This window comes from Alosa alosa, chromosome 8 (assembly GCF_017589495.1).
Source record: "Alosa alosa isolate M-15738 ecotype Scorff River chromosome 8, AALO_Geno_1.1, whole genome shotgun sequence".
Lineage (NCBI taxonomy): Eukaryota > Metazoa > Chordata > Actinopteri > Clupeiformes > Clupeidae > Alosa > Alosa alosa.
In genome coordinates, this window is record NC_063196.1 from 9,894,059 (window position 1) to 9,910,930 (window position 16,872).

At 45.7% G+C, this 16,872-nt stretch overlaps 1 protein-coding gene and 1 long non-coding RNA gene across 2 annotated transcripts in view; one reads left to right on the forward strand and one right to left on the reverse strand.

Moving 5' to 3' along the window:
* Positions 1-8,587, reverse strand: part of six4b (SIX homeobox 4b) — a 9,651-nt gene extending 1,064 nt beyond the window's left edge. The window contains exons 1-3 of the mRNA XM_048250357.1: positions 7,715-8,587; positions 5,027-5,679; positions 1-1,847 (exon numbers count right to left, since the gene is read on the reverse strand). The exon at positions 1-1,847 is cut by the window's left edge and continues 1,064 nt beyond it. Coding sequence (XP_048106314.1) covers positions 1,303-1,847; positions 5,027-5,679; positions 7,715-8,499 — 1,983 coding nt within the window. The 5' untranslated portion in view covers positions 8,500-8,587 and the 3' untranslated portion in view covers positions 1-1,302. The remainder of the gene's footprint in view (positions 1,848-5,026; positions 5,680-7,714) is intronic.
* Positions 8,588-8,661: 74 nt separating this feature from the next.
* LOC125299193 lies at positions 8,662-10,214 on the forward strand. The gene is made up of 2 exons (XR_007194338.1): positions 8,662-8,760; positions 9,510-10,214. It is a non-coding gene; the product is annotated as an uncharacterized LOC125299193 (long non-coding RNA).
* Positions 10,215-16,872: the final 6,658 nt, after the last annotated feature.

The following is a 16,872-nucleotide window of genomic DNA, read 5'->3' on the forward strand; positions in this document are numbered from 1 at the left end:
GGTTTATTCTATAGTCAGACGTGTTAAAGTTCATTCGCTTTCAAGTCAATTAGAATGAAGGTTCTAGGAAGTTCAAAAGGCTGCTGTGACATTACCTAATATAATTGAATTAGCTGATATTTCAGCACTGTTTACGTGGACAGCGGCTGTTTTGTACTTTAGGAGCAGGGCATGCACGTTTGCGTTACATGATTGTTTGGGAAACACATGTCAAATTTAACGAATATTCGTAAAAAAGATTCATTATGAATGAGAAACAGGGCCCGTAGCTTCTCTGTCCATAGAAAGCATTGTTGTGCCTTCATATTAGCAACCTGAAATGTCCAAACCTTTTTGTTCACATGGTTTAAAAAGTACTACCATTGACTATTCTCATTAACTTTTGGTATGAAATTCTGCCCAAAACAACATATTAAATCCATGACATGTCAACTACTAAGTTACTTTATAATGATTCTAATGATCTCTATGACAAAAGCACATAAGACCAGTTATACTTGAGGGCTGAGGACAGTTTGATGGGAGATTTCAAAACCAGGTATCTGCATGTAAATCAGTTCACCCTGCGTCACAGTCAAATGTAAATACAAGCCCTTGTAGCTTTTAAAATAACAAAAAAGACATAGTCTTCACATTAATGTCAGCACTCCAAAAAAGAATAATAATAATAAAAAATACCAACCAAAAACAAAACAACAATCATATCTGCGCTTTTATCACAAGTGAGAAAGAGAGTGATCCAACAGCATTATGCCACACAAGTACCACATTTTTAAGTTTGTACACTGTGCTTAATGTCCAGTCGTACATTTCATCTCACCCCTCGCCAACTGCCACCCAGGGTCTCTCCAGTGGGTGTGGGTGGGAAAACGTTCAGTCAAGACTGTCTCCTGGTACATTCTGCAGTCGTCGGCTGGTGAGTTGCGATGACTGGGACCACGTTTGTTCGGGCAACAAGGCACTGTTTTTGTTTTTGTTTTGTCCCACATTGTTTTGTTTGTTTGTTTGTTTTATTTTCTTTGCTACACTTTAGGTTTTTCTTCTTTCAAATTTTTGTTTTTGTTCTGCAGTTGGGATGAGATGAACTCTGCGACTCTAGACGCTGTGAGCTGTCTGGGAGTGTTGCACAGGAAGACAGGACACACTCTGGGGGACCTGCCATGCCCCCACACACACACTCACACACTCACCTCCGAGTGCCATGACTCTCCTCTGCTAAACCCGCTGTGCTACTGAGAGAGAGGGAGAAAGAGAGAGAGAGAGGCAGGTTGCTAGGGTAACATGGGGGTGGGGGCAGGAGGGTCAGAGGTCATTGCCATCCTCGTCCATCTGAACAGTTTGTAACTTGGCCAGCTCTTTACCCTCCAGCTCCAGCTCTCCGCAGATGGCCCTCACGGCACCGGCTGCGGCCCCTGGCCCTGTGGCTACCTCCAGGGACTCGGAGAGCGACAGCGCGCCGCCGTGGTCCCGGTAGTCCGAGGGCACCACTCCGCCCATGTCCATGCGGCCGGAGTGGGACTGCCCAACGAGGCCCTCGGCGCCTGACAGGGCGGAGGTGGTGATGGTGGTGGTGGTGTGGTTGAGGGCGATGGAGGAAGAAGAAGAGGAAGAGGAGGGGGTGGACGATGCAGGGGCGGCGGCCATGTTCGAGGAGAGGAAGAGAGAGGCGGTGTAGCCCAGGTGGGCCGTTTGGTCCAGAGACATGTCCGTCTGGTAGGAGTAGCCGCCAGGGTTTCCCGCGCCAGCCTCCAGGGGCTCCTGCTTCACGGCCTGGGTAAGGGTGTAGAGCACGGGGGGACTGGCCTGCTGGGAGGCATCGCTGACCACACTACCCATGGGTGCTGAGCCTGTGGGGCCCAGAGGAAAGCAGGAAAGACAATGGTTAGGGTCGGTTCAAATGGCCTGGGATTCCATAAAGGTACCTGCACACTGACCAGACAAACGCCACCCAACAACAATGTGGGCTCCGTCAATGTGCACCTTCAGTCTGTGTTTGTTGGTGTTTGTTGGGTGCGGTTGTTCAAGTTTAACATGTCCAAATGTCAGTCTTGTCAATTACTGTAGAACTAGCAGTTGGTTTTCTGAACATTCTAAAGACTGTAACCAATGATTGGAAGCTTCGGGGCTTGTTGGGCATGGATGGGCAGTGTGCAGGCACCTAGGATAAAATCAGGTGGTTTAACTCTTAAACCAAAATCATGGGTTCCATATGCAGGCCTACTGGTTAAAATATATACGTTTATACTCATAAAATATATCCCCAATAGACTTTAACACTAAAAAATCCATACTGAACCATTCTGTTTATAAACCATACCATACTGTTCTGGGACCTGATACCAGTACCTGGTATTGTACTATAAGCTGGTTTAGATAAGAGAGCATCTGCTAAAGGAATAAATGTCATGGTGGGCTGGGGTGGTTGAAGAGAGGAGTGGAGGAGGAACAGACGGGGTTTCATCTGCCCAGGGAGTCTGTGCGTAGGGCTCACCCCACACTCTGCCACTGCTCACCCTGTCACCTCATCTGGGTTTATGAGAGCGGGGGACTTGGGGGAGGGGGGGTGTTGGGAAGGAAGGGGGTGGTCAGAGGCCCTCCATGCGGGCTGGCAAAAGCCTCTCTCCTCACAGCTCATTATGACGGGCCCCAGAGAGAGACAGAGGGAGAGAGCGAGAGAGAGGGAGAGAGAGAGAGAGAGAGAGGGCAGGGGTAGAGGATGGAGAAAGAAAGTGAGAAAAAACACCATGCATCTTACTTTTTCTGTGAGAAGTGAAGAGAGAAAGAACAAAGAAAGTAGTGCCATATAGTACCTTCTCACTCCATTATTCTGAAAGCATGGGATAGTTTTCTCATGCTTTCTTTCTTTCTCTCTTTTATTAACAGAGCTCCTCTCACTTTTTTCTTTTCTCTCTCTGTCTGTTGGCTTGCTCCAAAACAATTATTTCTATTTTTCTTTCTTTTTCTCTCTTGTGGTCTCTCTTCTCTTTCTCCCCCATCCCTTTCTATTTCACACACACACACACACACACACACACACACACACACACACATACACACACACACACACACACACACACACACATACACATACCAACACATACACACACACACACGAACACATACAATACACACTGGCTCAAACTATTGCCTCTCTCATTACATCTTTGTCACTCCCTTTCATAAATGCCCCCCCCCCATTCTCTTTCTGTCGGTCTCCCTTTCTCTCTCTCTCTCTTTCTTTCTCTCTCTCCGTCCCTCTCTCTTTGTGTGAGTCTCCTTTGTCGAAGATTTCTTGTGAAATGTAAAAATGTAAAATGAAACACCTTCGTCACTGTCTGTCTTTCTGTCTGTGTGTCTGTCTGTGGTGGCGGCGGCCTCTGCATAATTTCCCTGGGCATTAGAATGTGGTTCCTGGAACTCGTCTCTCCCTGGGTGACACCCGCTGGCCCCTGGCCAGTCCAGCTCCTCAGCACTCCCCCCATCAGACTTTGCAAACTGGATAAATAATCGCAAAGTCAGAAAATGTCTTTCCTCCTCCTCCTCCTCCTCCTCCTCCTCTCATCTACCCTCAGCCTTTACGTTTTACAGAGGATTTTTTCTGCTCACCATATTTCCTCTGCCTGCCGGGGAGAACTCACACAAATAACTGCAGCTGGCTTTCCATAAACTACTTAAAGTTGAATATGATTGTTTGTGTTTGTTTGTGAATCATCTTATTTATTTTATCCAAATTGTTACATAAACAAAGGAAATGACACAAATAACTAAAGCATATACTCAGATCTCTCCACAATATGCCCCGATGAGAAATCAAAAGTGTCATTTTTGTGGCTATGTTATTCATTTGGTTTCTCTGTAAAACTGACTGGGTAAGCACTCTTGGAGAACAGAGGTTTTGGCTAAACAGTTTTAATATTTTTAATATGTCATTTTTTTTCCCCTCGTCCCCTTCACGACTGAGCTATTGGGCTAAACTGTTTTTCCTTTCGAAATCAAAAGGTTCAGCCAAGGGTGGCTTTGCTTTTATTTGGCTCATAAACTGCACATTAAAGGATGAAAAAGAAGAGGATTGCTGTGGGAGAGCCGCGCTCCATCGCCAATCTCCACTCTCATTGATGTGGCCATAAAATATTCATGGAAAGAGCCATTAGCGAATGGTTAGGGGTAAGGGGAGGTGAGGATAGCACTAGGATGGCTCCCACTGGTTACTTGGTCACCATTCTCCAGTCCCTATTGTTCGAGTAGACTCTCCAAAAAAGATTTAAAAAAATCACCAACCTCACAATGCATAGACATTAGATACGTACAGAATACACAGTCGGAAGAGCCACTTCCACGGTTACGTATTCGATCACCTATGAGTCCATCACACACCATGGAACAATGAGCGAGGGAAGGGGAGGGGGGGTGGGTCTGGACCAGCCAAACTCTATAAAGCTTTCTGTCATAATGCGCTCCGAAGTAATGGCGCAATTAGCTGACGTCTGACACATCAGCCTGGTGCCAGAAGTAAAGCTCAGAGGAGACGAGTTGACTCGTGTACTGTCCGGACTGGTCTATGGGAGATGTGCATTTATATCGGACGTGATCATCACCATCCGTGTTGGCCTGACTAGGAGACGAGTGACTTGAGGTTTGACATGGGCGTAAAACATGACTGCAGTAAGCTACAAAGTGAAATATAAAACGAAAATAGTATTTAGTTCTTACTGTGCAAGGTTGTGAAAGAGTACACTTCATGAACAGTAACAACCCCCCCCCACATTGCCTTTAAAACAGGACTCAGGACTCTCCTGTTTGTTTATTTTGGTTTCTACTGCTATTCTACCTTATGGCTAGCTGTTAGCATTACAAGCCCAAGGCAATTATCTGCCTTGGGCCCAGCTAGCCCAGCTAGCTGTTATCGGCTGTGTCAAGATGCTAGTTGCTGTAATTGTTATAGCCCTTGATTTCCATGATAGCTTGTGACTAGCTGTCATAGCTAATGTCTAGCAGCATTAGCAAGTACACAGCACAATTCACCTACCATGAGATGTCGCTGTGGAGGAGGGTGGGAGCAGCAGTGGTGGTAGGCCCATGGATGCCTCCGTGCCAGGGACGTGAACCACACTGTAGCTGCCCAGCTGTGCAAGTCCGGAGGTAGAGGAGGACGAGGACGAGGAGGAGGACGACGAATGCGTGAAGGTGACCACCGACGATGCTCCCCCGTCCTCTGAGTGGCCGACCAGAGCCTGCATGCCTTCCAGCTTCCCCGCTCCTCCCGTCGCGTCCGACAGTCCCAGGGCAAATTGGGCGTACGAGCCTCCGCCACCCTGCAGCCTTTCCTGTGCCAGGCTTGCCCTCTGGGGGTCAAAGGTCAAGAAGTGCCCGCCTGTCCCCAGACCGTTGAGCAGCATGTTGTTGCCGTGTGGGTGGACGTATCCACCGCCGCCACCATTGAGGAAGTGCGAGTTGGCGCCGGACAGATCGTTCCCGAAGCCCATTGCCCCTGCTGCATTGGCAGCCATCTTGACATCGCCGATTTGCTGGATGACAGTGGTGCCGACGTCCGAGAAGATCACGGGCGGGCCGTTGCCCAGGGCAGCTGACCCGGTGGAGCTGCTGGACAGCGGACGAGGGGACAGATCCTCCTGACCTTTGCTGGACTCGTCCTCCGTGCTGTGATTACCATCAGATTCGCTGAAACAAGAGCACACAAGGTGAATACTTTCCACCAGGTAAGCCTGCAGGCTAGCGAATTATCATCTACTTGGCTCTCGGCCACCTACAGCTAAAACCAGCCTTACTTCATCAAATCTGTCACTGAGGTCAGTGATTCATGCTTACTCCTACACACACAGAGTCCTAAACAATAGACAATAGTGTGGAGCAGTGGAGAGAAAGCTATCCATGGGGCTGTGAGGGAGAGGGCCAGTTTAGATGTAGTACCATTAATCATCATGGAAAGCTTATAGAGAGAGAGGCCTGTGTGGCAGGAAACACATCAAACTGACTGGTACTGCTAAAAGTCTGCTTGCCTGCCATAGATGTAAACCTCTTGTGTGGGTCTACTTAATGTTTACTTCAAGAAAGTTGTTTAAATGAAAATGAATAGTGAGTCAATGCAGAAGACCACACACAAATATCTGTTTGAATTTATGCTAATTTACAAGAGCATTCATTTCTAATTAATAATGTCGCTGCTTTTAAACAAATGTTAAAAGTCTAAAAATGCTGTAACTGCATTATTGTTTTCTGCTTCAAATAATAATTAAGGGGTACCCTTTTTAAGGTAATTGACAATACATTGTGGAGCATTTTATTTGACATAGTCTATTTTCAAGCAAAGAAATGGCTGACAACAAGATTATGCGCCTGAGTCACTTTCCCATATTGGGCCCTCACCTCAACAGGACACGAATTAGAAAGAACAGCTTTCTCACAGTGGCCTTTAGGGTAGCTCGCTTTTAGTGACCGAAGCAGCTGCAAGCCCGTGGTTTAGCGACTGGCCGGGGTGGGCATGCTGTACAAAGGGCCTTATTGACGCTGCATCCAAATTCCTTTTTTTCAGTTGGGGATATGGGACATTTTGGAGTTACGATCTTTTGGCGCAGACTGACGGCACATCATACCTCAGCAACATCAGAAAAAATACTATTGACGCCTGACGTAGACGGAAAAGTTTGACCTCCCTTATATACGAGACAAGAGATTTATTATTTATGATAAAAGCAACACTTAGCCAAGCGGTTCTAAGGCTACGCATGACATTGACATTTGTGGGCGCTGACAAATGGTAGGTATTTCCGAACCCCATTTGAGAGCCCTGAAGACATGTTAGCCAGGTGCGCGAAAGGGTTACTCCCATGGTGAAGAATAGAGTACACAAATATAGGATATACAAGCAAACGAAAATAGATCTGACGCTTAACGGCGTCAGGCTAGAGGCTGTCTGGAGTAGTTCGTAAACGTTAAGTAAAATAGTAAATAGATGACTCGACAGATAACTAGGGTGGAGAACAGTGGTCCTTAAATCCACAAACAAACAAAAACAATGGATATGTTAATTGAATGGGAGTTTTAGAGCCGGACAAACGTTACTCCCATTATCTTTTGTTTGGGTTTCTAAATTCCTAATGTTAGATAGGTACCGAATTATCAGATTCAAGAAGTTATAAGCTAATACAATAATACATTTGTTTGGATACATGATTATTGCACTTAATTACAAGTTAGTATATAGTTTGAAGCAAATAATACACTTAAATAAAAAGTTACTGACGATAATCTACAAAATATGAATGTAATACCTTTATGTGTTTGAAAAAGTGTGGACTTTTTCTCTGACCCTTGGGGCGCCCTGTGTAGTTTTTAAAATGACACCTCATTTAAACGGTCAAAGCTTCGTATTTCAAAACAGTGGAGCGTGCCTAGCGCATATTTCGGCACACAACATGATTTGCGCTGTCAATTTCTAGGGCGTTACAACAGACTTGTCGCAATATTAAGTGTGTGTGTTATTTTTTAAAGCGAAAAGTACTTTTACAGACAATGACCTCAAGGACAAGGAAGAACAGTGTAGGCTAATTACTTGAAGTAATAAAATGACCTACACGTGGATATACACATGTGTGAAAACTATAGGAACTTTTCGCTCGTTTAAGTGCTTATGATGACATGTTTACACTTTAACAGCCTATTTATTTACACGAGCTATAGTCTAGTTTTGTCTCACCTTTTCGACTGCGCTTCAGAGGGATTCCTGTCTCTCTGCCTTCTGTTTTTGAACCAGTTGCTCACTTGTGTCAACGAAAGCCCAGTGATTTTGGCGAGGTTTCTTTTCTCGGCGGGAGACGGGTACCGGTTCCGCTTATACATATCCTTGAGCGCATTCCTGGATCTCTCTTTGAAGCAGTATACCGTCTCTTCCCCGTCCCAGATAGTCCTTGGGAGAGGATATTTCCTGCGCAATCGGTACTTATCCACGGCACCCAGCGGTCTGCCCCGCGCCTTCTCCGCTTCGGTGTACCGCGCCTTGTACCACATGTCCTGGAGCGATGAGTGGTTGGACGGACTGAAGTTGTGGTTCTCAAGAATACAGTACAGCTCCTGGTAGCGAGCCTGGTGGAAAGCCACAATTGCCTGGGCTTTCAGGATGCTTTCGTTGCCGCGCAGCAGGTCACTCTGCGGCAGTGACCACAGGAACCGGGCAAGGCGGTCCACATTGCCTCCCTGCAGCAGAGCCTCACAGACGCACGCTACCTGTTCTGGGGAGAAGGCCAGGGACGAAGGGGTGCACTCCAAAAGTTCGGCTCGAACCGCATCGCCAGCTGCGGCCGAAGTTGCATTCTCCATAGACAACTCCGCAGGGTCCAGCACTGACAGCTTGACACTCCCCCGATTCTCCAGTGCCCTTGTGCTTTCCCTCTTGATTTCATCGGCGCAAATGACCTCGCTTGAGGAAGAAGACATTTTTAACGTGTCCCGGTAAGTCACTCCTCCAGGTTTTGGGCAGCACATCAGACGATCGGGTTTCACCCCGCCATCCAAGCAAGATCGGGTATCTGGCCGTGGTACGGTGTGGATAAGATCTCCACTCACTGTTCCTGCGTAAGTTTAACTCCGCAGCTTCAAGCAGGAAGGCATCCAAATCTAGGGCGCTCTCTGATTCGCCACGTCAGGCTCCACAGGGGAGGAGCAAGCGTGATCCCAGGACAAATGTTTGCGCTGAAGATGTCAGTCAACCGTGGCGTGCAAAAAGCAGCGGAATACCTGCGCTAGGTGAGGTGTGAAGCTAACTATTAACCATGTGTTCCTAACGACGCTAGCCCTCCTGTGGGAGAATAGGGCGCACTCTTCTTAACGATAAACGATGACATTCATTCATCACTAGAGAAATTAGAGACATTTGAAATACATTTCTGGTAAGCTACAGATAACCGAAAGCAGATATTCATAAAAATAATCAATCATCGAATTAATTCATATCGCCAACAGTCTCATTTTTATTAGAAATGTTATTTTGTTAGTGTTAAAGTTTGAACTGTATGTAAATTTGCTGATATCCCTGTCGTCATTTGTCATGGCCCAGGAAGCGTTTTTCTTTTTTTTTTCTGACCAACTTCCCGAAGTGTCCGCTCTGGACGACAGATAAGGAAGACTGTGGACTGGGTGGTCAGAAAGACGTAATCCACGGTGTCCATAAACAATCATGTTTGCTCTGCAGTTTTCTCAGTCAGCTATTCACTAGCGCACCGGAGATAATTAAAGCTGTTCCAAATGGCCACATTGCCTATTGTTTATTCTACTACAGCCATGTTTGTATGTCGTTTTGTATTTTTTTTCCTTAAGCACCAATATTCTGTGTTTAATATTGATCATATACTGATATATCTTTTACATACTCATGCATGTTGCATTCCCATCTGAATGTGTTTTCAACCTTTTATTGTCATATTGTATTGATAATTTCAATTTCTGTGTCAGACTAAATTTCCAAAAATGTCTTGTCTTGTCTTTTGGTCCTTCAGTGTCTCTGTTGGTACCTCTGTCTGTCTGTCTGTCTGTTGGGTTACTTCTCAGTCCCCAGAGATTGCACTCTTTTTCCAGGCAGCCGCCATGCTGTTTACAGAAAAGGCTTTGTCTGTATGGGAGCCAACGTCCACAGCAGCTGACAGAGCCCTCTGAAGCCCCTTGCAAAAGTGAGGGGAGAGAGAGAGAGAGAGAGAGAGAGTCTAGTGGGGAGCCCGTCACACCAGCCTAGCCTCCTAAAATTAAAACCTAGCTCACAGACCACCAATACCTGGCACTGGATGTTCCCTGAGCGTGGTGGCAGCGGACCCATACGCATGCTCTCTGGTATGTGTGTACTGCCCAGCTGGTGCCAAGGTCATCGCTGAGGTGTGCCCACTGCAGTATGCGCCCGCGCCGCCTTTGCGCAGTGAGCACAATGGCGGGCACTGCCCCTGTGCCCCTGTGGAGATGGGGATGGGGGAGGATGGGGCAGCTAAGCCCAATGTGCCCCTGCATTTAGCCGCCGAACAACAAAGTGCCTTGGCCATCACTTGGGTGCTGACATGATTTAGTTTGAGCAGTAGGAAGCCAGTAGCCCCCTGCCATAAGGATGCACTGAGGACCCAGGAACCGCTGCTTACTTATGCCTGCCTATGATGCTTTTTTGAAGCGTCATCAAAGGTACAGTTCTTGATAAGAAAAAATAAACTTTTTTTGTCAAATTCAGTGTCATTCTCAGTGTTTGATGAAATATTCTTCATACACAGTAGTGGTTTTGTAAATGAGGTAGAAACAATGTGGCTTTTACCAAGAGAGAATATGGGAGAATATCAGTCCGTATTTCACCAGGGTTGATGATTTCACCTTCAATGGACTTTTGCTTTGTTTTCATTGTTGTGTTTTTTGTCTGTAAGGTAAGGTAAGGTAAGTAAGTAAACATACTGTAGTAAGTAATAAATCCCTATTAATATTCAGTATTGGTAATATACTTCTACTGTACTAGTAATATACTGTACCACTATACTGTGATATGGTAGGATATTAACTCAGATGTCTAATTCATGCAGTGATAAAGTTTGCTGGGCTTTAAATCTGATTGGTGGTTATGTTTGTCCCTTTTCCAATGCATAATGATAAAGAAGAGGTAGACATAATCGCTACATCTTCAACTTTTGAAGTTTATCTTCAATAGTCAACTTTTGTGTGCCATTGGAGCATTTTGTCATACCGCTCATGACAATGAACCAATGGCACCCACACACACAAAGCCAGACCTTGCCACATTTTGAATTATTACTGGAACTACAAGAAATTCCCAGTGGCGTTGTGGTGTTGATGTGGTGTTGAGTGTGTGTGTGTGTGTGTGTGTGTGACAGAGAGAGAGAGAGACAGAAAGCGGGGTGGGGGGGTGCATATTAGAGTGTGTGTGTGTGCGTGCATGTGTGTGAGTCTGAGCTGGTGCTACTGAAATAAGGTTGTTGAGTTTGTGGTATTTAACTGGGCAGAGGGGGTAGCTCAGCAGACTGACTGACAGGCAAGCTCCCCCAAGCCCCCTGGAGCAAAGAGGAACTGGGGCGGGTGGCCGAGAACATGCCTGCCAGGGTACATGTGACGCAGGTCGGCTGGCAGCTAGGCTGGCTCCCTGGTGGGAGATGTGCGTAGGTGTGTGCGTGTTGGATTTTACAGAATATAGGTCCAGGGGGTGTATTGGGTTTAATGAAATATGTGTGTGTGTGTGTGTTTGTTTACTGCATGTCCTTTATGTGCGGAGTAGCAAGCGTGATCCCAGGAAAAGTTTTTGCACTGAAGATGTCACCTAGCGAACACCTGTGCTAGGTGAGGTGAGAAGCCAACTATTAACCATATGTTCCTAACGACACTAGCTTCAGATAATCGAAAAGCTGATATTCATAAAAATAATCAATAATCTAATTCATTCATATAGCCAACAGTCTAATTTTTTATTAGAAACTTTATTTTGTTTGTGTTAAAGTTTGAACTGTATGTAAATGTGTTGATATCCCTGTCGTCATTTGCCATGGCCCAGGAAGCATTTTTCTTTTATTCTCTGCACACACGTTTGAGCTAATGTATAGATTTATATATGAATTCATATACGTGTGTATATCACACACACACACACACATAGATACATAAAGGGACAGACTCACAAATACACTTACGTACATTTGCCTGTGCACAAACTCATACCGACATACACACAAACACAAAACACATACATACACTACACTCACTGCCAGACGCATGCACACATACAGATGTATACACACGTGTGTGCACACATACACACACATACACTCTCACTGCCACACACATGCACATGCACTCGTTACACACACACACACACACACACACAGAAGGAGTCCAACACAGAGGCTGAATATCCTTGCCTGTCCTTGTGGACTGGGGGCAAAATAGCAGACCTTTCGCTCCATCGCTATGGGCATCTTTCCACGTGTCCACGACCAGTGCCATGAATGGGCTCTTTGTGGTGGTGGTGGGGGTGTGGGGGAGGGGGGCATGGAGCAGCAAACTCCCCTCAATCCCACCTCACGAACAGCTTCTGTCCATATGTTACCCATACATCTGAACCTGTAGCCCGGAGGGTGGTGGGTAGAGAGAGGGGGTCACCATGAGCACCTGCCTCTACTCGGCCACAATGGAAGCCTTTCTCTGCTAAAGGATGGACACAGAGATTCGACCTCAGTAAGAGCAAGGGGGAAAAGAAAACCGTGGTACTACTGTCAAATAAACAGACCGAAGAGTGCATTGCGCAGCAATTTGACGTTTCACAATTGGGGCAGGTTCTACCAGTATTTATTTAGACACATTGTGTGTGTATATGTATGTGTGTGTGGGTGTGTGTTTGTGTGTGGGTACACTCTAGCACAGTCTTCAAAGGAAACTGCCAGGTTCCAGTGAAGTCATTCTTCACTTGTACACTGAGATTCTAACCACAGACATCCTTGTCATGCTTCACTGTACAACCAACAGTTTCCAAAAGTACTCACATCACTACACTACACTTCAATGGTGGTGATTTAGTATCCATTTAGTATCCATCATTTTAATGACTACATCTTGTAATGTAACACATCTGTCTATCATTAAAGATTTATTTATAAGCTGGTAATTACAAAAGCTAATTGTACACACAAACCAACTCCCTGTCTGAACACTTTTTTAGAGAAAGCTTCTTCTTTCTCTGATTGAAAGAGTAAGCGTGCCACCGAGGGCAATTATATCCCTCTTGCTATAGCCTGATTAGCTCACTCTTTTTTCATTAACACCAATGTGAGGGCTAATTCTTCTCAGCTGTGAAGGGGGGCTGTCAATAGACACCTCCGTAGTATCCTAACAGGAGCACCCCACCCCCCACCCCCAACAGTCCCCAAGTTACCAGTAAGCTTGGAGGGGCAGCGAGAGGTAGTCCAAACATGCCAACGCCACGAAAAAACAATCCCCATCCCAAGGGTAAACACTCCACACACATACACACACATACTCCAAAATGCCTCGATGAATCCTTTCTCTCCAAGGAGGTTGGCAGCATCAGGAAGACCGATGGGGTGTCCCCACTGTCCTCCAGTGCTCTGCTCTCTTAAAGGAGATGGATGGTCAACTTTGCGTCCGGTCACTCCAGAGTTTGAGTACTAGCCTGGCAAGCTAACTGCACTAGCAGGCTAATCAAACTAGCATGCTTACCAATCACACAAGCAGGGGTGGGGATTAATGGGGTTGGGGATTGTCTCTGAGGGACTTGATGTTTATATTTATGTTTTGTAAGTTTCTGTCACCAATCATAAAAAAGGGCTGTTTTCTCAGAAAAATGCTTTGCGGTTTATGAATGACTGCCATTTGGTGGTGGTTCAGCCCCATGTTCAGCGCATCTTCGAGGCTGGCCATGTTTAAGGATTAGGGCCTGACCTTGGTGGTATTAGTAAGTGTGTGTGGTGTAGCTGGGGGCTAACTCCGCGGGTAAAATTCCGATCATGGCCCAGACTCCAAAAAAAAAAAAAAAAAAAAAAATTTCCTCCTCAGCGAGCATGTGCGTTTAATCAAGCTGTCAGTCAAAAAGGCTCGAGGGGGGAAGCAAAGTTTACCTCTCGCCTAAGTGATTGGCAGTTGGAAGAACTGTTTTACCCCAAAGAATGCGCCTTTGTTTCTCATCAAGAAGATTACCTTGCCAATTGTTGAAACTAATCACTATCTTCTACCACGCACTCTGAACTGTCTGCCCGGGAAGCCCTGTGCTGTTCGGTTTTGATCCCCCATTATAACTAATTGTTTTGCTCCCCTCCAACTGCCCTATAATCACTAGTAACTTGAGCCAAGTATTGTCTGACATGGGTTTGACATTATTTTAAATTTGCAGAGGCAGTATTCTTGTCATGTTGAAAAAGGCCAGGCCTTATGATTCAAACTTGTCCTACTTTTTGCCTATTATGGGTATATACTTAACCCTCAACGCCCCAATGCTCTAAGACCACTTCACTGTCCCTGGACTAGCAGCAGCAGATGCTGTCACCACAAGAGAAGGACACAAAGTCTCTTCCTGTTTTAGAGATCAAGGAATCACAACACAAGCCATCCTTTAATGCGCCAAATGGTGTCTTTTATGAGCCCTAAAAGCAAGTGTGGGGTGGAGGGGGAGGGGGGTGCAAGGGGGGAGGTGAATATATAAAGAGGGTTTGGGGGTCAGATTGCAGTGGGGGTTTGGTATGGGCACTGGCATTGACTATGACCTTTTTTCCGATCGCAGGAATATTGTATAGTACAGTATACAATATTATGATATTGTGTATTAGATGATATAGTATGAAAGGTACGAATGGAGGGGTCGATGTTGCATGAGTTTGCACTGTGACTGGGGGAGGGCCATGGTCTGAGATGTGCTGCTGCTCCTGTTGCTACCACTGTTGTTGTGTTGTGTTGTTCTGTGGATGCATAAGGGCCATAGCCCTCCTCTCTCTGTCTCTCTGTCTCTCTCTCGCGAGGACACCTCCTCAGGTCCGATAAGAGTACAGAGTGTTTTGTAGAGCCAACAAACCGTCTCTTCCCAGGCCTCTTTGCCCTGGGTGTGACACAGTGCTGTGTACTGTCAACAACGGAGAGAGCCTCCAGCCAGGACAACAACCCCCCGTGGCAGAAAAAGGGCAGATTCCACACCTAAAACTCTTCTAGTGCCTATTTCCCTGAATTTTGTCAGATTACTGAATTGATTAAGATGGGCTGCATATGCAATCTAGTCCTTGTGTGTTTGATTGACCTACTTTGGTTAATTTTTGGTCAAGGTGAATGCCCACATACTTACACGCATTCACGCACACACACACACACACACACACACACACACACACACACATTTATATGTTATTTTACGTTGTAGTCTCAACAGATATGATTCCTATATAAACACCCACTACCCACATCTTGAGTCCATCTAGAAAGTATGCAGTGTGAGAATGGATGATTCAGCTCTAAGCCGGTTTTAGGTATGCAGCACTCACCGCAAATCCCCCCTTCTCAGGGTAGCCATTTGCTGCACTATGTCATTGTCAAAAATCATGCATGGGTATAGATTCTTTAAAAAATAATAACACAGGGGATTCTGTTTCAGTAGAACATACTGTAAAAGGAACTAATGATTGCAATTGCGAGTGAAGAATCTGGAATATGTTTCCCAAGCAGGTAAAGCTGATATGAGATGAAATTGTTCTCAGTGAAGATATGTATAGTTACCAGGGTAAAATGTACCTTTTGAACAAGATCAAGCAAATTGATGTGTCCTAATGTTCTCTAATGAGATGGGGTTTTATAGTTATGTGCTTTTTTGTGTTGAAGGACACATCACAATCACACACACACATACACACACAAACAGACAAACAGAGAGAGAGAGAGAGAGACACACACACACACACACAAACAGACAAACAGAGAGAGAGAGAGAGACACACACACACACACGCACACACACACATACAGACACACACACACAGAGAGAGAGAGAGAGAGAGAGCGAGACAGACACATGCACAGAGAGAGAGAGAGAGAAAGAGAGAGAGAGACTCAATTCAAATGAAGTGCTCTCTGTTAAGTTTTGTTGTCTTATGTAATTGCCTTTAAACAAGGCTCAGTGTGCCTGTGTGGGGTATAGGTGGGCAGGGGGCTTGACCATGAAGGGCTGTGCTTTGTCCCAAGATGTGTTTGCATACCTAATGCTCTGCTGACAGCAGGAGTTTAAAGAGATAGATGTGTGATGGAGAGAGAGAGATAGAGAGATAGAGAGGGGGAGGCGAGAGAAGAGAGCTAGAGAGAGAGAGAGGAGAGGTGGGTTGGATAGAAAAGTGGAAGAGAGGGAGGGGAGAAGGGGGAAGAGAGAGAAAAAAGAAAGAAAGCAAACAAGAAATGGATCGCAAGGAAGGCAGAAAGAGGGATTAGATAAACAAAGAGAGAGAGAGAAGGAGAGAGAGAGAGAGAGAGAAAGAGGGAAGACAATCCCACATGGTCATAGTTTCTGCAATCAGGGGTTTCCTATTGGAGACAGCACCCGCTGAAATATTCTCTTTCTGTCTCTGGCAGTTAAAATGACCACAAAATCACAATGCAAAACCCTGAACACTGAACAACTAATGAAATGTTCCAATTCTCAATAGCGTCCTTGTTAGATTGTCCTCTTTGCTTTTCTCCTTCCTCATGATTCCAGTGTGTTCACATATGTCCACATTATAATCTCCACGTTCTCCATCCAATTCAATTTTCTACATACACACACACACACATCTCCACTCTGTGTCATCACTTCATAACAAACCCGGGGAAGCTCATCTGTACTTTCCCTCCTCCACTCTCTCGCCACATGCATGGTTATGACCCCCCTCTCTTTCTCGTGCGCGCACACTGCAGTGAATGTGGGAACCTGACGTGGTGTTATCTTATCAGAAAGGGGCTGACTGTCTCATTCTCCCTGGAGCCTGCAGTGTGTTTGGATAGGGGCTCCCTCAGGCTTGGCAACAGCAGCACCCAGCAGGCCCCGGGCCCTCGCCCGCCTGTCGGAATGCCAGGCTCATAGGGGCCGGGTGCCCAGATATTTGTTTTACATTCATGCATTTTCCGTTCCATGCATTTTCCGTTCCATGCATGTTCCACAGAATGGGTATACAAGCACATACAGTGAGGTAAAGGTGACTGATATTTACCTACACCTTTACCCAGAGTGATACAGACTCGCAATGGCAGGTTTGCGAATCGATGCATACCGTATGTAGGCCTACACACATTATATACAATACATACTCTATTTAAACATACATAAATGCAATATTTATTGTATATGCATGCAATGTTTGTATAAAT